Here is a 14,057-nt window from a genome sequence, read left to right on the forward strand (position 1 = left end):
GCAAATTGAACTACACTTAGAAATCTACTGCTCTAGATAAAAACTAAAGGCTTTCATAATCACAGCTCTGACAAAGGAATCAGATGAGAAAACTGGAAAAATTAAAATTATTAATGAAATTGTTACCTTTTGATCTGCTAAGCACATATCTTCATTAGGCTTCTTTAGTTCCTTGGCCATTTCTAATTCTAATCTTCGTTGCTCTAGTTTACGTTCTTTATTTAATCTTTTCTCATCACGTTTTTCTTGCTTCAACCGTTCTTTTTCCTTAAAAAGAAAATCATGCACAAAAAATTATCTTAGCCATTATAAATGATTGGAAAAAAACACCAGTTAAAACTTTAAAGTGATTACAGTGTTATTATTTCCATGAACAAAATTCTCTTGGGAAGTTTAGGAATAAAATTTGGACAACAGAAATAATGACTTATTTTGCTTTTCATTATTTTCACCCAAAACCATGTCTCAGAAATCAAAAATAAAAAGGGCTGTGGATGTAGCTCAGTGGTAGAATACCCCTGGATTTAATCCCCAGGTGGACACACACACACACACACACACACACACAGAGTTTAAGAATATATTCTAGATTTATCCTAAATAATAACAAATTAGTATGTTTCATCCCAGTTTTATTTCTTCTTCCCCTCTGAAAACTAATCTTAAAAGAAAAAATTATGAATCCTATGATTAAAGAAATTCAAAAGGTACTTCTTATTTAGGTATAATTTTTTAAAAAAGAAAATAAAATGTTTTCTCTGATGTCCAGATACTAATTCACTATTAGCAGGGAGGGAGGCAGTATGGGGGTAGAAAGGATAAAATAAATTAGACATTATTACCCTATGTGCATATATGATTACATGATTCTACATCATTTACAACCAGAAGAATGAGCAGTTATACTCCATTTATGTATGATGTTTAAAAATACAGTCTACTGTTATATATAATTAATTAGATCAAATAAAAAATAAAATAAACTCTGTGACTTATCATATTTTCTTAAAACCCACCAAAGTATTACATAAAAAATTCTGTACTTACTTAAAATTAACTATTTTTAGGGCAGTTAATATTATATACATTGTCTCCTAAATCAAAATTTTTCATTTGTGAGATAATTATAGATTTTAATAACCTTAAATTAATAGTGCTTTCCAAAAATCCTTATGAAATAACATTTACATTCTGTTGAAAAGTTAACATACATTTGTTTTTAAAGGCACTTGAATTTTAAAATAGAGGGAAGTAAAGGGAGGGAAGGGAGTATGGGGGTAGTGTAAGTACTGTTTTAGTACATTTATTGTATCTCTAACATTTCCTTTTTTGTTTAGTCTATTTTTCTTTCTTCATAGTCTAATAATTAAAGGTCTAAAGGAATTTAAAATTTTAGAATCAACAGTTACACATAAATCATTTAGAATTCTGAACTGTTCTTGCTTAAGTTTCCTAAGGTCTTCAGCTGATAGTAAAGTTTATTCTTTTCATGAATAACAGAAAAAAAATTACAAGTCTGGGATTACTATTAGGTAGTAACAGGTGGCAGAACAGGAAGCAAAAATATGCCCATTATTGACAGAGGAGAAATGATTGGGTTGTCAGCAGTCTTAATCATGGGTAAAAATCATGGAATAAAAGTAAGACAAAAATTATGAATATAGTATAAGGGGCAAACTGAAAGAGGTAAAAGAGCAGGCAGAGTTCAGAGCATTTGCACTGCTATGCCATGGTGAAGAGTTGGTACTTTAATACAATTATAATTAGGAAAATAGAGAACCTTTTTTAAAATCACTGGCTACTCTGTGGAGAATATATGGAGTTTGAGGAAGGCAACAATAAAAGCAAGGAAACTAGGCTCTTTTATTAAAATTTAAACTAATATTTATGCACATATTTTCCTTATTTTAATTTTTTATCATGGTTGCCATTTCCTTTCAAAATTACTTATATTTGATGTGGGTGGCCCTATTTAGCACCTATATTGCTCTAATGCAGGTGGGTTATTTTTCCTTCACCCCCCTCACCTGGGCATATCTATTTTTTCTTCTTTTCACTTTTTTATTGGTATATTATAGTTGTACATAATGATGAGATTTGTTGTTACATATTTGTACATGTACACAATATAACAACATAATTTGGCCAATATCACTCCCCAGAAGTTACCTGCTCCCCCCTTCTTCTACCCCATGGTCCCGTTCTTGTACTGATACCTTATTTGTTTGTTTGTTTGGGTACTGAGGATAGAACTCAGGGCTTCACTCATTCTAGGCAAGCACTCTACCACTGAGGTATATCCTCAGCACTCTCCCTTTGATTTTCATGAGATCTCCTCCACCATTACCACATTTCTTTTCCTTTTTCCTTTCTAGCTTCCAAATATGAGAGAAAACATACAGCCCTTGACCTTCTGAGTTTAGCTTATTTCACTTAATATAATGGTTTCAAGTTCCATCCATTTTCCTATAATTGAAATATTTAATTTTTCTTTATGGCTGGATACAACTCCATTGTATATACGTGCCAAATTTTCTTTATCCATCCATCTATTGATGGACACCTAGTCTGGTTCCATAGTTTGATTATTGTGAATTGTGCTGTTATAAATATGGGTATGCATATATCACAGTATGATGACTTTAATAGAATATCTAATTTTAATTAGTTTTACTTATGCTGTAGCTGCCACCCTCCACTCAACCCAGATCTTACCCACCTCTCTGCAGCAGCTTTTCCTACTTTATCCCCAGGTCACAGAGTGTAAATATGAAAAAACCAATGGAAAAGGTCATGTCCTCTGAGTCTTTTGAGTGCCTCTTTCATCAAGGTATTTCCTGCCTCAGATGATCTTATTCTTTCTATTTTCTTCTACCAAACAACAGTAGCCTGGAGATAATGCTCTAGGTTATTTTTATTATAATGTCTTTCTTCCTTAGCTTTCCTCTCAACTAGGAAAACCCAGAATGACAAGAAATAAGTCTTCTTACTCCTTACTGTAAAAAAGAAATAGAGAAAGAGGAGGAGGAGGATTAGAAAGAGGAAGAGGAAAAGGAGGAGGACTTCTTATTCCTTCTGATAAAAAAAAGGAAATAGGAAATAAGAAGGAGGAGGGAGGAGAGGAAGGAAGGAGTGAGGAGGAGGAGAATAGAGGTAGGGAAGAATTTACAACCAAGAATTTATCTCTTAAGGGATTTTCCAGGTCTTTTTCTTGAGCTACTAATTACTCATTCAGTTCCATCTCCAGACTGAAGGAAATTAGGTTGAGCATTCAGGATTTTAATTAATTTCATTCCCTATTTTTCCTACCATGGCACTGCTTCCAGAAGGGAATAAAAAGAGCAGCGATAACTTTCTCTTTTGCTGGACATCATTTTCAGATTATGGTTACAATTCTATGCATAGATGCATAGATTTCATTCTTATGTTAGGTGTAGAGGGACTGGATAATCAACAAGTTAGGGAAAAAAGACATAAGGAAAAAAGTCAGAGCATAAATATTAGGAAAGTAACAGAAAGTGACTGCTGGAGAAAATTTAGAAGTAATCTATGGTAGTGATTCCCACCCTGGCTATGCATCTTTCTAGGTCCACTGTACAAAGCAAATACAAATATAGTAACTAACTATAAGTATATTATGTGTCAGGCACTGTTCTAAGAACTGTATACCTATACTAAGATTCATACCCATGTGTTCATCATAACAATTCCTATGAGTTAGGAATTGTTACTGTATCCATTTTGCAGATTAAATAAGTCATGAAAAGTTTAAATAACTTGGATGAGATCATATAGCTAGAAAATACTAAAATCAGAATCTAAATTCAGGTAATCTGACTACCCTGTCCAGGTTCTAAAACAATACATATAATATTGTGTCTACATACCAAAAATCTATCTTAAAAATATGTGCCAGAACTTGAGATGAAAATAATAAAACATAGGGCTTTCAATTCTAGATAAAGCAGTATTGTTTTCCTTAATTTGTTTGTATGTATGTTTGTAGGTATGTGAGTATGTATGTATACCAGTGCTGAGAACTGAATTTAGGGCCTCATGCACACTAGACAAGCATTCTACCACTAAGTGATATCCTCAGTCTAATTATCATTTATTAAATATTTATCTCACTTGATGATCCCACAACCCTAAAAGGGAGGTATCATTATTCCAATTTTAAAGAAAAAGTCTGAAAAGGAAAGGCAAATTGGTGTCAAAGTTAGCATGGGAACTTGAGTTTTTCAACCTCCAAAATCCTGGTTATAATGGCCATACACCTTTCTCTATTCAACAGTTCTAATGAAGAATGCTTTCCTTTGTAACATATTATTTTAATGTTTAACAGATTTCTATTAAATTCCAGTACATTTGTTTCGACATACTAAATAATTGTCTTTTTCTGAATTATTTTTCTAACATAAAGAATAATTCTGATGGCAGAAGTCCATCAGAATTAGAATTATTGAAGTTTAAATTAGCACACACAAAATTGCCTAGGCATGCTGTAATATTAATTTTGTGACATTCTGGTTACATTAATAAGTAGCTACTTATATCCAAACTAATACCATTCAACACATAAATAATTTAAACCTCAGCCAGAAAAATTAACACATACATTGGAACCCTTTCTATTCTTTTTTAACACTGAATTATAGTGTTACTATATTTAACCTTCAGTTTTTTTATGAAAGCCAGAAAATCAGGACAAACTCATACTCTGAAAAAAATTTATGTTTGGAAGAACTAATGCTTTGGGAAAAAATATTAATTTATAAAGTAATGTTTTATACCTTTATTTTTGTGTATTTTGTTTTTTGTTTTGTTTTTTTTTTTTTTAAATGTGGTGTTAGGGATCAAACCCAGTGCCTAATGCATGCTAGGCAAGTGCTCTACCACTGAGCCACAACCCCAACTCCAATAAGGTAATTTTTTTTAGAAACATACACTTACTTCTGCTTTTTTACGAGCTTCCATAGCTTTCATAAGCATCATATGTTGTCGTCTTCGCTCACGTTCCTATTAGGCCAGATAAAATTAGAAAACTAACTCAACCATAGTTAATAGTTTGATTTTCAAATGGAAAACAACAACAAAACAACAACAACAACAACAAAAAAAAAACAACTCAGTATAGCATGTTTAGCATTTATAGACAAGTCACAGTAAATACTAAATATAAGACAAGAATGGCCAGTCTGTGCATGTTTTAGTTCAGGTTTAGAAAGCAAATACAAGAACAATCAAAAGCAAAAAGGTAAAGCAATGAACATGGAGACAGTGTAAACAGAAGCATACAAGATTTACTTATGGTCAGTTGTGATGCTCCTTCAAAAGCTGGCAGAACAAAAAGCATAATGGTTGGCTGGAACAGGTCAGTTACCTTACATCTGCTATTAGAAAAACCACAAATACTTACTATAGCCAATTGAACTAAAGGTTGTATTGTTCTTAAATTTTTAGATCAGGCAGAAATTGATCTATAATCACTTTCATGTAATGATTTTAGAATTGGTTTTATTCCATGTATAAAATCACTTTAATGATTTAATAATCACCAACAAATTAGAAAGGGTTTTTAAAAAGCTTTTATAACAATTTATAAAACTAAACTAGTATTAGTTCATACACAAACACAAATAAAATGGGATATTATATTTACTGATGTCTGCCACTTGATGCACTGTTTAAAACTAGAAAGATTGCACCATGGGCTAATAAGTATAATCTAAAATGTATAGTGCTTACTAAGGTAAGCACTAGCTTAATTTGATAATCTCATTTTATTTTAAATTAAAAAAATCACAGGTGAATGATAGCTAATTGATTTTTTTTTCTTTGCAGCACTGGGAATTGAACCCAGAGGTATATCCCAGCCACTTCATTTTTTTTTTTTTTTAATTTTGAGTCAGGGTCTCACTGAATTGCTGAGGCTGGCCTCAAACTTGGCAGTTCTCCTGCCTTGAACTCCTAAGTTACTGGGATTACAGGTGTGTGTCAACTGCACCTGCTCTACTTGATTTTTTAGTTTAAATACATTTGTAAATATATTAGTATAAATATTTAATATTCTCTCATCAAACAAACACAAAATTGCCATTGTACTCAATGGTAGTTTTGCATCTAGAATGATGGGAGAATACAGGTTACAACTGTATCTAATTGTACAGTGATCCAACTTTCCCTGTGACATCAGTAATGTATATTTTCAGAGAGAGCCTTACTTAAGACTTATGCAATTCAATGAAAAATCTTGGAGATGTATCATACTTCTTTATAGACAGACAAGCAGATGTATGCAATGCACTGTGCTGTAAAGCCATGCAGCAGTATGTAATATGACAGCAGCCAGTGCTACACTTTATGCATTGCTATGACAACCATATCACAACCAAATCACAATGCGGTGTTAGATGTACAAAAATAAACATACCCATACCATATCTAGTCTATGCCTCTCCAACTCCTGGTAGAAAGAGTTGGCACAACATTATGAAACAGAAATCACAGAGTCATAAAACCAATTTTAACCCCCCCAAAGACACCAATATCAAAGCAAGGCAATAACTAAGTGATGAAAGAAAAACTTAAGCAGGAATTATATCAGAAATTTTAAGAAATATTTTGAAGATTTTCCCCCAAATAGATTTAAGCAAAATTATAAAACATACAATTCAACAGTTACATAATCACATGTTTACAGACCTGATGCTTCAGAAGAACAGCTTGTTGTCTTCTCATTTCTTTTTCCTTAAAAATAAGAAACTTTTAATATATGAATTCTGGGAAAGATTTAGAACATGCTAAAAAGTATAAAAGTTCCCTTTTCTAAAATTCTATAGTCTTCCATTAGGTTGAACCATACAGAATTGCCAATATTCAATCATGTTTTTTCTTGTAAAATGGCAACTCAATTTCACATAGTTCTATATATTTAACATAAAGACCATATGATGCTGGAGTAAGGATTTCAACTTAAAAGTCAATGAATATCCTAACAATACACATCAATGGTGATCTACTGAACTGACTAGATTATCAGAGCATGAGATACAAATCACACATTAAAAAAATCATTTTAATACATTATGTTGTAACTCTCAAATTTAGCTGATTAGAATTCTCCCCACTCCAAATATAATCTCCCCAATTTACTTATAATTAACCACAAATATTTATTTTCTATGAATAAAAGTGATAAAGACTTTGGTGATGGATTTCTATACCCACCTATGGTTCACAACACCACCCCAAGGGGACAGGGGTTTAATGCAAATAATTCTAAGAATGTCATCAGTTTCACAATTTTTATAAAGGTAAAATCTGAATGAAATTAATATTAAAAGTAGGCATAAAAGGGGCAGACATGTAAAGAATAAAGTAACAGAGTGTTGAAAAGATAAGAAATAGGTACTAGGGATATAGCTCAGAGGTAGGGATAATTCTTATCATTTGTAAGGCCCTGGGTTCAACCACAGCACTAATTTTGCCTTCCCACCCCACAAAAAGAAAACATTTTCTGGTTGTTTTGAATACTACCAGGTTCACACAGCTGCCCACTTTCAGAATTTAGTTATCTGAAGTAGACAGGTTGGGTGGGGAAGGGAAAGAACATCTCTCTTATACTTTGATAAGTAAATAGTACTTATTAGTAAATAGCAGTTGATAGAATTTTGTTTCTATATGCTTTTCATTTTGGGGCTAGATATTAACAAAGATAAAGTTATATGGGGAGAATCAGATTTGGGACATAGTTTTAAACATAAACATAAATGACACACAAAATCTTTTAGGGAATCATTCTTATCAAGCAAAACTATATACAGGTGTTATGCAATAATTTGCATTTCTGATTTGATGTCTCATATTGAAAGAGCTCAAAGCATTACATAGAACCTGTATAATGGAATAAAAATACACAATGTATACATATAATATACATACAAATAAAAGCACACATTTACACATTGTATCTGCTATAATGTATTTTTAGAAAGCCATTCTGAAGAAAGCTTTTTTAAAAAATATATGTATAATTGATGCTGATAAAACACATAGTTTTTATTTTTTGAAAAATAAAAACTCTGATTCTCATCTAAACTAACCTTTATTCGTTTCTCGGCCTCCAATAATTTGGCATTTGCCGCTTCTTCCTTCTTTTTCTTTTTAGCCTGTGCATGCAAAACAGGTCTCAAAGTCATGCAACAGCACCACTACAACTTGCAAATAATCTCAGACTTGAAATGAAGCTACATGCCTCACAAGGTACAAAACAATATGTAACATATATGTGGACAATTACAGATTTTCCCCGTTAATTATATTTCTCATTTATAGATAAGCATTAGGATATGCCAAAAATTATTAAATTCATAAGAATATGACAACTTTTCTTACTGTCTACAAACTTCATTAAAAATCTGTAACCACTGAGTATTTGTTATCTTAAAACTTAATTACAGAAAAAATTACTTTGTCATTTTTTGTTTTCTGATTTTAAAACATCTCTAAAAAATTTAGAAAACATGATATATATTAACTGCTAAATAAAAACTATTTCAAGAATAAATCACAATGGATACACTACTCAGCATTAAAAGAGAATATGCATATGCAGGTAAATGGATGGAGTTGGAGAATATAATGATAAGTGAAATAAGCTAATCCCTAAAAACCAAAGGCCAAATGTTCTCTCTGATAAGTGGATGCTGATCCATAATGGATGGGGGGGGGCACATGGGAAAAATGGAGGAACTTTGATGGGGCAAAGGGGATGAAGAAGTAGGGTGGGGGAATGGGGGCAGGAAAGATGATGAAATGAGATGGACATCATTATTCTAGGTACATGTATAACTGCACATACGGTGTGACGCTACATCATGTACAACCAGAGAAATGAAAAGTTGTGTCGCAATTGTGTACAATGAATCAAAATTTATTCTGCTGTCATATATACCTAATTAAAATAAATTAATTAACTAATTAAAAATAAGTATACAGAATAGCAAAATTCATTGTTATCTATTTATACATGCACACAATAATATAATTTGATCAAAAAATAAAATTCCTTAAAAAAAGAATAAATCAGTAACAATTTTAAAATGCACATGTCTACTTTACTTGAAATTTCTTTTAAAACTTGAAATTTAAGATATAACCACTAAATGAAGCATTAAATCTGTTTCTCCCTATATCGAATATTGTGGTTAAATTTCAAGTGTTCTTTTCCCCCGCCCTTTTTTGTTTTTACAATATCCTTTTTTAAAAAAATTTATTCATTCATTCATTCATTCATTCTAATTAGGTATATATGACAACAGAATGCATTTTGATTTACTGTATACAAACGCAGCACAACCTTTCATGTCTTTGGTTGTATTCAATGTAGTGTCACACCATATGTCCTCCCCTTTTTCTAACAGGATGGAAACCTATAAATTTTTCATGAAGCACATTTTGGCCTTTAACATCATATTATTGGGCTGGGGCTGTAGCTCAGTGGTAGAGTGCTTGCCTCACATGTGGGAGGCACTAGGTTTGATCTTCAGTACCACATAAAAATAAATAAATAAAGATATTGTGTCCATCTACAACTAAAAAAAATTTAATAAAAGATCATATAATCAAATGTAAACTTTATAATCTTAAAGTCATTAACTAGATAGTTTCATAACTATCTGGTAGTTAACTTCAATATACTTTAAGATAGAGATTTTTGATTTACGAGTTTAAGATTAATTTGAAATGGATTAGAGAACATGTATGTATTTCTAGAAGAGGTGAAAAAACAACAAAAATCTCAGCTATCTGGACCCACAGCAAATAAAGTGGTCTATAAAGCAGTAGTTTCCTGAATAGCTGAGATGTTATAATAATTTTAAGCATTAAAAGTTTATTTGCACTATGTTAGATGGAAATAACCTTGAGACATATGCCTGTTTAGACACAGTACACTAAACATAATTTGGCTTTTTTTTTTGATGACTCAGGGCAATTATTTTGAACATCGGTTATTATACTACCCAGTTTGATACAGTAATGCCTTTGGGCTATTAAGGTGTTGAAATTTCTTGCTATTCAACTAAAAGATTACAAACTCTTGCTAGGCTTTTGGGTTCCTGTATATACCAGATGGAGCTTTTCTCTATTTTCCTTTGCTGTCTTTAGCTACTACTTTTGTTGTTGACAACATGTCTTCTATCTTACCCTAGTAATCTTATAGGGAACCGAGTTATGCTAGAACCAGCAAACCATGCCAGTAAAATTGTTTCTATATTTAAAATTTAATTTTACTTTCAGAATGTTTACTTTTATAAAATAGTTATTTCTATATTGAAAGTAAATATCTGACTATAAACTCTAATAACTTTTCTAAGAGTAAAGAACAAAGGTTTTAGCAAATGAACTTTATGACAACTATATTAGGTGGTCAAAGGTCTTCCTTTTTCTTTTGTCTCATTTCCTAGATTTTTACTTCTAGGATTAGATAAGCTTGCTAAATAAAGTTCAGAGAAGGTCTTTACGCATTATATTTAAAGATATTTTCTGATGAACATGTTAATTTGTATAGGTGAGAGACATAGGCAATTTTTTAATTTTTTGCAGAGTTATCAAAAAACATGATTATATTACTTTAATCATATTAAATTTAAGAACTCTACCTCTAGAATTTGCTGGGCTCGAAGTTCTTTTTCCATTCTGATTTGCTGTATTCTCTTAATTTTTTCCTGAAGGAAAGATTATAAAAATTTAAGATAATAAAATAAATATTAAGGTAAAAAGTGTTTAACTGGAATCAAATAAGAAAAAAACCACAAAATTATCAAATACTGTCCAGACTGTATATAAAAATTTCAATGATTTATTACAAAATTATATGTTTTTATGTTTTAAATTCATGATTTTAAAAATGTCTCATAATCTATAAAATAAAAATGCTAAATAAATATACAGAAACCAGATAAATAAAGCTGATTAAACTTACATAGCCTGGAAATATTTATAAATATTTGTAACTGCAAATAATAATTAATTTGAAATAAGTACAGGATAGAAAAGCAGAAAAAATTAGTGTCTTCAGAGTCAGAATACATAAACTAGTTCTGGGTTAAAGTTATTAATTGGATGATCTCGAGCAAATAACTATTCATCTATAAACCAGGATAAGGTGTTTGCCCTTTCTTACTGTCACAATTAGATAAAAAATAATTTCCATTCTAAAACTTATAGTTAAATGTTGAACAATATGATATTCCTTTGAACTACTTCAATAAGCCATCTAAAAATAATCTGTGATACTTAAAAAAATGGACTGATATCAATTTAAAAGTCTAAGGAATTGGTTATATAATACAATTGGTATATACAATATCTAAATTTAATGAACTGACTGTGGGTTATGTTTTATTTAGTGATCATCTAGTTTTTGATAAGAACTTACATTGATTTTTTAAAATTACCTCATATGCTATAAGCATACTGTTATCAATTTCATGTTCATAACTTCCAAGTAAGTCCCAAAATGATACTGATGAGAATAAATGCATAATTTTCAGAACAAAAACACCTGAAATTTTCTACTTCAAATTGTATTTATTCTAGAACTTCCAGAGCAAACACATTTTATACTGCTGTATATTATAAAACTTGGTTCATTTTCCAGATGCTAGTTGTGCCTTTTGAAGATATACTTTACTATGTATTTAATTTCTTTTTGGTACACTGATGTTTTATTATGTCCTACATGGGCCTACTACTTGACAATGAGATTTTAGGAATTAATATTATGATTTCAGAAGACTGATACCCTATGATTTTGCATTTTTATTCTGGTAAGCTAAAATACTTAATACTCTTTTGGTATTAAGTATTTTAGCTTACCAAAATAAAAACCCAAGGGTATCTTTCATGTTATTTACAAGACTTAGAGAAGACTATGTTTGATCCATATCTGATGTATTTATTTGGATTAGAGCTAAGTAAATCATACTCTTGAGCTAATTTTTCTGCTCTTGTCAATTGTAAGATTTTATAGTGGTATGCCCTCAAATAAGCACAAGAATACCACTGTACTCTTGTGCAAAGAGATAGGTAGACAATCTTGGGCTTATGTAATTTGGGGCTTAAGTACATTTAGTCTAAAGTATTATCTTAAATATTCAAGAGATTTATATGTACTATTATTTGGTAGTGCTCTCACCAGGGATGAGAAACACAGGTAGATAAATGTTATTTATGAATTATAATAATAATATAGATTAATCTTATAGTATTGAGCACTTGAAAAAACACTGAGCTGGTCACTTTACATAAAACAACTTGTGATCATTAAAAACAAACAGAAGTTGAAATTATATTCTTACTATAAAAGAGAAAAACTGAGATTTTCAGAGTGAATACTTTTCCTAATATCAAAAATTTACAATTATCTTACTTTACAACAGATGAAATAGAGAATTAGAGGTTAAGTAGTTCATCCAAGGTCACAAAATTATTATTATTTTTTTGTGGGTATAAAGTTATATCTATAATTTTATTTTTTTCTTTTAAATTTTTTATTTGTTTTAATTAGTTACACATGACAATACAATGACCTTGACATATCATACATCTGAATCACATGGGATATAATTTCTCATTTTTCTGAGTGTACAGGTTGCAGAATCATACTGGTCATGCAGTCACATATATACACACAGTAATAAAATGTCTATTTCATTCTACTATCCCTTCCTATCCCCCCATCCCCTCCCCTTCCCTCCCATCACTTCTCTCTACCTAATCTAAGGTAATGATATTCTCTTTTTTTCTCACATCTTCATACATGTATTTTGTATAACGATGAGGGTCTCCTTCCACCATCTATGCAATTCCCCTTCTCCTTCCCTTTCCCTCCCACCTCTCTTCCCTATCTAGAGGTAATCTTCTTCCCATGCTCTTCCTCCCTACCCCATTTTGAGTCACTCCCCTTATATCAGAGAAGACATTCGGCATTTGTTTTTTTGGGATTGGCTAACTTCACTTAGCATAATCTGCTCTAATGCCATCCATTTCCCTGCAAATGCCATGATCTTGTTTTTTTTAGTGCTGAGTAATATTCCATTGTGTATAAATGCCACATTTTTTAATCCATTCATCCATCGAAGGGCATCTAGGTTGGCTCCACAATCTAGCTACTGTGAATTGTGCTGCTATAAACATTGATGTGGCTGTATCCCTGTAGTATGCTGTTTTTAGGTCTTTGGGTATAGCCAAAGTCACAAAATTATTAAGTAGGTGAGCATATATTTCAATCTAGGTTGCCCAAATCTCTGAACTCCAAAATTCTAAAACCCAACTCTGTATCAACTATCTCTAGTCACATTAGTCAATTCTTCAGGGAACCTTAGAAATAATTACATTAAATCCAACCCAAGTCATTTATTTAGCAGCTATTTACAGAGTAACACAGTTGATTTCATTTCATACTTGGAAATAACTAACATTTAAAATTTCATAAAGAATAATACTTTGCTACCATTTCCTCTCTGTTTTAATGTTACATGAATTTGTGGAGATGGAAGACTAGTTTATGCATTCAATCTTAAATGAAGCCGAATACCTTATCATTTAGTATTGTACCTATAAGGATTTTAAAATTATTTCATTTGCTCAATCATAGTCTGAAGACCACATAGAGGAGGGATACTGCAGATAAAGAAATTCTGGATGTACTAAAATAATGCTTTCATTATTTTTGTGCAGTAGCAAGTTTTAAGTAATTTTGAAGCATTCAGAAGGGTAAACCTTATCATATATAACTTGAATTTAATTTTTTCTAATATTTTACATGTTTTAGAACAACCAACTTTCCTTATTAAAATGTGAATGTTCAAGCAATACCTTTCATTTACCACTACATAAATTTAAAAAGCCTTCAATTGTTCAGGACGTCCACTTATACTCAAAGTACTAAGATACTAAAATACTTACATAAATTTTCTGTTTGCTAATTTTTTTTTGCTATTTTTTGTTTGTTTGTTTATTTGTTTTGTGGTACTAGTGATTAAATCCAA

General features: G+C 31.0%; 1 protein-coding gene across 23 annotated transcripts in view; it reads right to left on the reverse strand.

Annotated features, from left to right (window-relative positions):
• Positions 1 to 14,057, reverse strand: part of Baz2b (bromodomain adjacent to zinc finger domain 2B) — a 346,930-nt gene that overhangs the window by 46,018 nt on the left and 286,855 nt on the right. For 15 of the 23 annotated variants that reach the window (XM_040294351.2, XM_021731270.3, XM_040294361.2 and 12 more), the window contains 6 exons: positions 10,665 to 10,730; positions 8,106 to 8,171; positions 6,706 to 6,750; positions 6,434 to 6,466; positions 4,954 to 5,019; positions 127 to 267 (listed from right to left, as the gene is read on the reverse strand). In XM_040294351.2, coding sequence (XP_040150285.2) covers positions 127 to 267; positions 4,954 to 5,019; positions 6,434 to 6,466; positions 6,706 to 6,750; positions 8,106 to 8,171; positions 10,665 to 10,730 — 417 coding nt within the window. The remainder of the gene's footprint in view (positions 1 to 126; positions 268 to 4,953; positions 5,020 to 6,433; positions 6,467 to 6,705; positions 6,751 to 8,105; positions 8,172 to 10,664; positions 10,731 to 14,057) is intronic. The other 8 variants (XM_078017461.1, XM_021731303.3, XM_040294359.2 and 5 more) reach the window with 2 other exon arrangements.

This window comes from Ictidomys tridecemlineatus, chromosome 7 (assembly GCF_052094955.1).
Source record: "Ictidomys tridecemlineatus isolate mIctTri1 chromosome 7, mIctTri1.hap1, whole genome shotgun sequence".
NCBI lineage: Eukaryota > Metazoa > Chordata > Mammalia > Rodentia > Sciuridae > Ictidomys > Ictidomys tridecemlineatus.